Below are 10,522 nucleotides of genomic sequence, written 5' to 3' on the forward strand. Positions count from 1 at the left end.
CTTTACATTAACTGTTCCCTCCTGGTGGAATGACCTGCTCAACTCAATCCGAGCAACTGGGTCCTTAGCCATCTTCAAGAAACGGCTAAAAACGCATCTATTCCATCTTTATTTGACCCTCTAACTCTAGCACTTTCTATTCTATTTTAATTCTACTTTATCTATTTATCTTCTTTTTTTATTTAAAAAAAACTGGAAAAAAAACACTAGCTTTCTATTTTTTCTATTCTATCTAATTGTTTTTCTTTGTGTGTGTATAATATATATATAGATATGTATATTGTATATACCTTGCTACACTGCATTAGGCTAACCGAGACTTGTCATTTGCATTTATATATTGTTGCTCTTTTGTTAGTTTTGACTGCTTTTATTGTCCTCATTTGTAAGTCGCTTTGAATAAAAGTGTCTGCTAAATGACTAAATGTAAATGTAATGTAAATGTAAATAGCTTTTTAAGATCTGTCAGCTGTAGTGGACATCAAGCATCAGAGGGTTAAACCACTTATCAACAGATTTTATGTTTCCACCTTGTCCATCAAGCACTTTGGATTATTTTCACACACTGATATGGACTAATCCACTCTAATCCATACAAGAGCCCGAGAATTTATCATTACAGAGGAATGGAGACCCACTAGTCTTTGAGCAACCGATTACAAAATCACAGCTGTACTTTATTAATCAAGTGCTGTATTCAATGAAATGGTCAAAAACATAATAGCAGGTATTTTAGTCATCTGCATATTTGTACACAATTGGAGAACATTTTATTCATATATGTAGTTCTGTTCATCTACAGGCACTTTTATGTCCCAGGAGTTGATTGAATGATTGATTCATTTATCTACTTATTTTATTTATTTATTTTATTAATATTTATTTAATCAAAACTAACATATTTCAACTTTTAAAATTTTTATATGAAGGTAAAATTGTCTTGGGAACTGATAATTTTGTGTTTTTTTTATTTTGTGCATTTTATGTTTTTTTATTTTATTTTACCATGCATTATTTATTTATTTTTATTTTATACATTTATCTGTAGATCTACTTTTACCCCATCCCAGAGCCAGATAAAGAGTCATAATCTATAAAAGTCTGTTATAAAATTATCAATGTTTAAAACTATGAGAACTTGTATTAATTGTGTAACAATTATATCAGAATTTACACAAATTTCAACTGTGAACAATTTTTCACCCAATAAAGTTTAGGTCAAAAGTTAGTGTACTTTTAAACCAACTTGTTATAATTTTTTTCCTAGAGCATTTCATTTGCAATAACATTTTATTGTGCTCATTTAGAATACATAAAATGCTAGCAATGAAATTAACCGTATCAAGTCTAAGGAGATTGCAAAGTGATTTGCCTCTTTATGATGAATAACTTGTTATATTCCTCAATTGTAAGTCGCTTTGGATAAAAGTGTCTGCTAAATGAATAAATGTAAAATGTTATTGTAAAATGTAATTTCCTTCACAAAGTGAATGATGATTTCAGATGTGGTGGAAATGACACGGTCATAGAGTGAAAAAACAACAACAGAATAGTATATCCAATACTGGACATATGAAGACTCACCCATATTTCAGTATTCAAATGACTGGCTGGACCAGTTTAATTTTGACAGGTGCTTTCAATTTCACTTTGCTTTTTCCTCAGCATGTTACGTTGTTGAGAGATAGTGCCGAATGAAGGATGGAAAGAAGGAGAGCTGGAGAAAGAATGAGACAACAAAAACAGATTCAGAGAGCAGGAGAAGCATACAGAAGATGAAAAAAGTGGGGAGCGTGAGCGAGAGAATGTGAAAGAGTGTGGTCATGTGATGGCGCTGTGCTCTCCCGCCAGCCTCTTTTCTTGTTGATCCTCCAGAGACCATCTGTGCTGAGGGCATTGATTAGAGTGGCTCTGGCGGGATTACATCTTTGTCGTTGCCATGCCAACTAATCAGCTGACGCTCCCACCCCCCAATCCCCCTTCCTCTCCCTCCCTTTCTTCCTCCTCCTCCTCCTCCTCCTCCTCATCCCCGGTTGCCCCAGCAACAGAACATTGGGGCTACGAGTAGCGCAGCTCTAAATTCAGCAAAATGTTTTTCTCATCCTGTTTTTTTTTCAGTAATTGCTAATGGTTTATGACCTCTGCATGTATTCAGCATTTTGTTGTTTTGTGTTTGTGTAAGCTCGTCTCAAGAATTTCCATTTCGTTGGCCTTCGGTTCAGGTATACAACATAAACACCTTTCATTCGGAAATGGCTTTGAAACTCTATCATCTGGTTTGAAAAGCCCAACTGACATAAAATCTGAAAAATATCACCTGCATTAAGGTGATGCATTCTGTCGCTCTCTGAGCTAAAATGTATTTCTTCATGATGAGAAAGAGACATAGTCTTTAATACATCATAGGTTTCTGAATGTTTGCTTTCTCAGGTGTGTACGGAGGGCCGGTTGATTTTGGAGTTCGCTTTCGATGATCTGATGAGGATCAAGACATGGCACTTCAACATCAGACAGTATCGGGAACTTATCCCACGGAGCATTCTCGCCATGCATGTGAGTTTGATATCATTACTCCATCCTAGGGCTATGCTGTCACATGGTTTGGTTGCAGGTGTGTGTGTAGTATATCAGCTCTAGGCTATTCATTTTATAAAATTTTCTGTTTTAAATTTTCCTTTTTTAACTCAAATGTTGCACTACCATTCAAATGTTTGGGGTCAGTGTGTTTTTTTTTAAGTTTTTGAAGGAAACTGATGTCTTTGATGCTCACCAAGGTTGACCATTGAAATATGGAGTCAGTGAACTACAGACATCAGTGCACAGAGAAGGACAGGATACAGACTCTGCCTTTTTTGTCACTACTTATGGTAATCATATATTAATTGTAGGGCTGGGCAAGTAAGCGTTATTGTCGCATTAACGCAATTTTTTATTATTATGAAAGTCCGTTGCTCACTGGCTCTGAATACACATACAGACAAACCATGGGGTCACAGGAGGGGTGGGATGTTGATCAGTACTGGCTTGGGATGGGTGTCATCACGCGTCTCAACCAATGAAAGCATTTGGGGTGGGCCTAAGACTGCAGCAGGGCCCACATGATGAAGCGCTCACGACTTCATAAGTGGGAAACAGGAAGTTTCCGATAGCACATGAAGACAGCAGAGAAGCGCTCTCGATCAGCACAGTGGAGTGCATCGTTTTGTTAACTTTGTGGTTTATTATTTTGAGTCGTTTGGGACGCGGTAACACACGGCCCTCTCACAATATATTGCTTTACAGATCTATCATTTTTGACCGCTCTGGCACGGTTAGCGCTTACACTCACTGATCTATATATAACTGAACCGCACTCTGGCCCACCTCTTCCAACCGAGCGCGGCACGAAGTGATCACACTAGTCAAACGAACCGGGCTTTGGGGGTCAAACACGCTCGGGCACGGTTAAGATTGCCTATAGTGTGACTACACCCTTATCTCCCACATCCCGCACACACGAGTGTCTACGCACTCGCCCATCAAGTGTTGTCCCGTGTCGCACTCTGCTGCGTTAGGTCCCGTGATAGTGCAGGTCTCTACTCTGAAGGTGCCTGTTATAATGTTAAGATCGAGGCTCGGGACTCTGAGCATAACTTGTTTTTCTATAACAAACTACAAAATATTTTCTATAAAAACGTTAATGCCCTGGCAGTGGCAAATAGCTTTGGTTTTATATTTAATTTGATTACATTAATGTTATAAGCTGAGATTTACACGAAATATTTTAACTGCTACTATGTAAAAGGAATACTGCTGTAAAAAAGCACCTTATTTGTCTAAAGTGTTTGCAAATCAAATGTTATTGCACTTTTGTTCATATAGCAGTACTTTTAAATGAAAAAAGTGCATAATACACTACTTTTGAATTCATTATTGAATTTTGTGCATAACAATGTGATTAATCGCAGAAAATCATGTGATTAATCGAGATTAAAAAAAATTTAATTGTTGCCCAGCACTAATTAATTGCAATAATGATATTAATAATGTCACATGATGAGCTTATGTTTAAAAATGTGAAAAAGCCTAAAAGAATTTTGGGCAGTTTAAATATCACACTTGTACCAATAAAGGTAATTTCCATTTGACATTATCACTGTTGTACTTCTATTAGTATGTGGATTTATGCCTCTGGAGAGGCTGTCTGGATCTTCAGAAATATGATGCTCCCCCACTTTTGCAGCCTGATTTCTTGTTGTCATAATAGTCATAATAAAAAATAAAATGACATATAAAAAACAGACATCAGCGATGTGCACAGAGAAGGGCTCTCTGCCTTTTTTGTCATTACTTCTGATAATCATATATTAATTATAATATATGAAATGAATAATGATATTAATAATGTCACATGATGAGCTTATGTTTAAAAGCATGATGAAGCCTAAAATAATTTTGGGAATATTAAGACTTTTTAATGTCTTTGAAAGAAATCTGTTATGCTCACCCAGGCTGTGTGTGTTTTTTTTTATTAAAAGTACTGTAAAACAGTAATGTTATTATGAAATATATTATAAAGTTATTAATTTATGAAAATACCTTTTTTCTATTTTAAAACATTTAAAAATGTAGTTTATTTCTGAGATAGCAAAGCTGAATTTTCATCAATTATTACTCCAGTCCTCAGTGTCACGTGATCCTTCAGAAATCATTCCAATATGCTGATTTGGTGCTCATTTAACTTTCGGTCACACTTTATTTTAAGGTCCAATTTTTGCTATTAACAAACCATTAACTATGACTTTTGCCTCAATAAACTTCTAATTTGTTGCTTATTAATAGTTAGTAAGGTAGTTATTAAGTTTAGGTATTCTGTAGGATTATGGATGTAGATTATGGTCATGCAGAACAAATGCTTTATAACTACTAATAAACAGCCAATATGTTAATAACAGGCATGCTAATAAGCAACTAGTTAATAGTGAGAATTGGTCCCTATACTAAAGTGTTACCAACATTTCTTATTATTATCAATGTTGAAAATTTCTTATTATTATCAATGTTGTGCTGCGTAATATTTTTGTTTCTTACTGACCCTAAACTTTTTTATGGTAGTGTACATTGTTTGTTTTTGCACTAATGTCTGACTTATTATGAATAATTTCATATTTTGGTTTGCATCCATCAATGTTCAAATAAAAAGAAAAAATATAGTTAAGATTTTTGGTTTAGATCACGAGTGCACCCTAACACATGTCTACACCAGACACTGTTATAATCACGTCACTGTCTAGATGTTTCAATGCAAAAGTTCAGAACCATTTGTATGATTTACTAAAGTGGGTCAGAAATAGAATGAGGCATCCAGTTTAAACCTTATAATTATATTGGGCTCTATATGCATTTGTCGTGCCACTTGCATCTGGTGTAAACGGAACTGACAAGAGAGAATAATTATAGAGTAAATGAAGAAATTATTTTTACAACCAGTTTATTCAGAGAAATCAAAGCTGCCTTGGATGAAAAAAAATGTAAAAAGTACAATCAAAAGGTCAAATGAGTAATTTGTAATGAGTAATGAATACAGCTGACATACTGCAATGAAGGAAATAAAAGCAACTGAAAATCTGGGGTTTGTATGATTTTCTCTTTATAAAACTTAACTTTCAATGACTCATTGCTTTTTTAAGCCCAACATATTGAGCTTTAAACCACATTTGAGTTTTAACTCATTTCTCCCCCTTGTAGATTCAGAGATAGTGTAGTTTTAGAAAGTTTGTTCACAGCAACTTGTGAAATTCACATGCTCTTAAATTAGGCCCTTTGGGGCCCTGTGTTCCGGTGGAGAGGGAGAGAGAGTGAATGAGGGAGAAAGGGCTTTGAAAGATTTTTGACAGGGATAGTGCAAAAGTTACTGCAGCATGTTTGATCGTCTCATTCCCGTACACAAGGGTAAAGTTGCACAGAAATTGAGTCAAACTCATCTGATCAAAGCTAATGAGGATATGAGCAAACTGGAGGAACCTCGTTTTAGATTCTCTATACTTTGCTATTTTACTCTGCCCTGCCCAATCAAATTACAGGAGCTCAATGATTGGCTGATGTCATTGCTCTGTCATTAAACTCATGCTGCTTAACACAATTTACCTTAATGAATCTGGTCAATGATTTGCCAGTAAGTACACAAACAGCTTTAGTTTGTAATTCATAGTGAAATGCACTATACAATTTCAATTTACATTTAGTCAATCAATATTAATTAGCAGCTGCAGTACACTCCAGATTCAATGCCCCAAATCTGAATCAGAAATGTATTCAGTGTAATCACAGTGATTCAGATAAATTGCATCACTGGAATCTCTCCAGCACACAAATAGCGTCTCATCCAGTGCCACAACCACCAGACATTGAGAGCCCCTCAGATATTCGAAATAAAGATCTAACAAGCGTCAATATGTGGTCACATTCAGGGTCTCATAAAACACGCATGAAGAGCAAGCATCATATGTGTTGCTTTTGGTCAGTAACATGCTGTGGATTTTGGGGGTTTGTATAAAGGGATACGCTTCTTTTTTTGTCCACCTGCAGGCACAAGACCCTCAAGTCCTGGAGCAGCTCTCAAAAAACATCACCCGCATGGGACTGACCAACTTCACCCTTAACTACCTCAGGGTAGGCAGAACAAAAATAGTTCATTTGTTCAATTTCCCTTACAAAAAAGTGTTGAGTATATACCATGGTGAGTTGATGGTATCAGAAGATAATACCATGGTGTCAATACCATGGTATTAATAATTAACAATACCATGGTATATATATATATATATATATATATATATACACATATACATATATATATATATATATATATATACACACACACACAAAGTCAGAAAGTGAGGTCCAAAAACCCATGATATTATGGTATATGGTATGATATACTGTGGTATATGTCCAAAAAACATGATATTATCCTGGTACCGTGTCCAAACAGAAACATAGCAATTACATTTTTGTATGTTAATTCTTAGACTGTGCATATATATATATTGAAAATGTATATTGAAATTTTTTTTTCAAATATCTGTGTATTTGTACATTTTGTACATTTTGTACATTTATGTGTGACTAAATGTGTCTGTGTGTGTGTGTGTGTGTGTTAACACAGCTCAGAATTTATTAGCCAGCTTCATGGTGGCTTTGTTTATTCTCGTCATTTCAGTGTGAGTGACAGCTCCGTTTTGCAAATGGGAGAACAAGAGATGGAAAGAAAATGAATTGGATAGAGAAAATTAGCATAACATTAATGAGCGTTCCCGGTTGAGGTGCGGCATTGTGGGTCTCTCTCTGCGCTGAGCTCGAGCTCAGCAAAGCACAAACTTGTTTATAGCGAGGTGCTGGGAGAAGCGAGAAAAAAAGGCCCTTTCAAGTTTTTCGGAACAACAGTTTTTCTCCCACTGAGTGTGTCTTTCTTCGTTGTTGTTCCACGCATTAAACGCACAGCTTCGCTTATAAACGCAGAGTTAAAATGCAGCGGCGCAGCCTAAGCCGAATTGTGAATTAAATTTGGATTAGACGCAGCTCTTGTAACAGCAAGTCTGTGTGCCCTCAGCCAAATCTGCATCTGTTTTTTTACACTATGGACAGGACAGAGGGTTTTTGTACACTGTATACTTCACTGCACAGGATCAGTATATAGTAAATAGAGTCATGTGGCTTGTCCTATATTTTTATTTAGAAAAAAAAATTTAAATGGGCTCTGAAAAAGATTAATCATTCATAATTTTTTGACTGATTTAATTGAGAGGTCAACCTCATGGATTTTAGTAGCACACTGTAGTTCCTGTAAACAAGATTATTTTTCCTCTCACCGGGGTAATTTCTCACGATCCTTACATTGGTGTGCTGTAAAAATACCTCGTAAAAGTGACTCATTAGCGTCGCTTGAAAAACCTCCATTTGTCTCATCGCATTTATCAGTAAATCCACACCGAGGATGTTTCCTGTGCTCGGACGCAGCAAGACCGCTGTCCGGCGAGATGGACAAGGAAGCTTGTAGGTTTCCTCACATTCAGACTAGAAATAGCCCTGCTCTGTGGGCCTGGAGCCAGAGATTGTTTCCCTGGACCTGTGGAAGTGAGAGGATACAGCAGCGTTGGGATACGATCCTGTCAGTGGGAAATGATTAGTGTGTGTGCGTATCCGTGTGAAAATGTTTAGAATGGTTAAACTGACATTAAATGATGACTTTTCTTGTAGGGCTGGGTTTTGGCACAAATTTCACAATTCGATTCAATTCTCATTCACAAGCTTGCGATTCAATTAAATTCCCAATTCGATTCGATTCGATTCAATATCGATTATTTTGGATATATATCTGGTACACATGCAAAATTTTCTCAAGGAAAAAAAATCACTTAACTAATGTTGTAAAATATACATGAGAGTCAGTTGGTACTACATTACTATAATATTGAAGGTTAAAACTGACAGATTTTTTAGGCTATACAACTGCTTCAATTACACTTAATGAAGTTTTTATAATTAAAGTTACAATTACATAATAATATTTCTACTTCGGTTCGTTTTTTTAATAAACATTTAAATGGTGGCTATCATAAAAATATATCAATTAAACAGTAAAAGTTATAATGAATACTAAATGAAAATAATGTTATAATGAAAACTAAATGAAAAATGAATACTATATAGTGCATATATTTAGCAAAATGCTCCTCTGTACAGTTTATTTTTCTAGCTGACTAATGAGTCACCGAATATGTTTTTTCTGAGGTAAATGTGAAGTTACGTGACATTGTTTACAAGCCATTATATTGACATCTTTGCGCTGCTGAAACACTGATTGAGCGAATACATGAGACAGGATACGGATTGTAAAGTTGTACTCTTTCTTTTAACTTACCTTCGGATGTTTAGTCATGATTATGTTTTGCTGAAACTGGTATTAATGTTGCGGCGATGATCAGTTCATGCTAAAGCGATCACTCCACAAAACAGCGCCAAAACGCCATTTATTGTTTAAATACTGCAATACAATGGACAGAATTTAAAATCTGAGACTTTTTTCTTATTAAAAGTACCAAAGCACAATGCTTATTGCGATTTATTGGATGGGAAGTGCCCTTCAACACTCCGTCCATTAACTGAAAACAGGCTAGACTTAAGACAAATCGATTCTTGGGATTTAAGAATCGATATGGTTTTGTAAAACTGAGAATCGATTATAATCGAGATATCAATATTTTTTACCCAGCCCTATTTTCTTGTGTGTGTTTCTTTTAGTTGTGTGTCATTCTGGAGCCGATGCAAGAGCTAATGTCCCGACACAAGACCTACAACCTCAGCCCGAGAGACTGTCTAAAGACCTGTCTGTTCCAGAAGTGGCAAAGAATGGTGGCCCCTCCAGGTAACAGCAAATCACGGTCATCTGTATTACAGGACGCTCCTAGCGGCAGCAATTTGTGCTCTTTCAGATCTTTACGGATGTGTGTGTTTAACGCCGTGGTCTTTGGGGAAATATGCTCTAATTCAGCACTTCGGTGGAACCTATCAGGGAAAAAGAGTGAGAATTCTGTGGTTTTACAGTCTTAGGTGGACTAGAACAGACCTGCAAACTTTACAGTGACCCCAAAATGTATTTGGACACTTAAAGAGCAGGTCATATAGGTTTTTTAAAAATATCTCTTTTGCAGTTTATAACATAGCTATCCTTAAATGAAAACAATCTGCAAAGTTGTTAATCAAAAAAGTGCATGTTAAATAAAGATATTGTCTCTCAAAAGAGAGAGTCGATTCGACATTATGTGTACATTTTCAATTGAGTGCTCAAAATATCAAGTTTTTGTGCTAATATGTGATGTATACCTAGTGCAGCTTTAGGTTTCCAGGTAAAGCAAGATATTCTGTCTTACTGAAGTAGTTCTGATCATTCGCTGTGAACCCACTATTTCCTGAGAATGTGTCGATTAATGTAGACTGACTTTGTTCTAATTATTACTTCATTTAAGAATAAAGAATGTAGTGGAGCACACAGACCTTATAATCATTGTGAAATTGCTGTTTATTTTGCTGCACCGGCAGTTATAGGGTTAATGTGGGAGAGACGAGCGAGTTAGTTAGGCTGGTGCGCCTGTGATAGAGCTGTTCTGCGTTCTGATTAAAAGTTAAGACAGGGCGTCTTTTGTCTGTCGTTCTTCAAACATTACAGTAGACATATTTTGGTTTACAAACTGTATTGTTTCATCAGTTAGTCACGTTAGCACTCGGCTAACGAATATCCACCATTATTGTTTTAAGTGTTCACCGTTTAGCAGCTAAACTTTAGCTGTGGGCACGATTTGCTTGCATAAGTGTTTTTGTATTTTATGTCATTTTTATAAGAACGGATCGGAGCACTATATTATTGTTTTATGTAAAGGTGCTTTGTCAATGGTAGCGCTCGCTAACTTGTTCAAGGACTCCTCTCTGTGCCAATCACAGCAGGCTTGGCCAGCTGACCAATCAGAGCAGAGTAGGCTTATGG

At 36.1% G+C, this 10,522-nt stretch overlaps 1 protein-coding gene across 3 annotated transcripts in view; it reads left to right on the forward strand.

Moving 5' to 3' along the window:
- ldb2a (LIM domain binding 2a) overlaps nt 1–10,522 on the forward strand; it is a 65,991-nt gene that overhangs the window by 42,922 nt on the left and 12,547 nt on the right. For 2 of the 3 annotated variants that reach the window (XM_016232281.1, XM_016232282.1), the window contains exons 4-6: nt 2,431–2,553; nt 6,568–6,651; nt 9,283–9,406. In XM_016232281.1, the coding sequence (XP_016087767.1) occupies nt 2,431–2,553; nt 6,568–6,651; nt 9,283–9,406 (331 nt within the window). The remainder of the gene's footprint in view (nt 1–2,430; nt 2,554–6,567; nt 6,652–9,282; nt 9,407–10,522) is intronic. The other variant, XM_016232284.1, reaches the window with a different exon arrangement.

The sequence above is a fragment of the Sinocyclocheilus grahami genome, unplaced genomic scaffold, assembly GCF_001515645.1.
Source record: "Sinocyclocheilus grahami isolate Dianchi unplaced genomic scaffold, SAMN03320097.WGS_v1.1 scaffold409.1, whole genome shotgun sequence".
NCBI classification, from domain to species: Eukaryota; Metazoa; Chordata; class Actinopteri; order Cypriniformes; family Cyprinidae; genus Sinocyclocheilus; species Sinocyclocheilus grahami.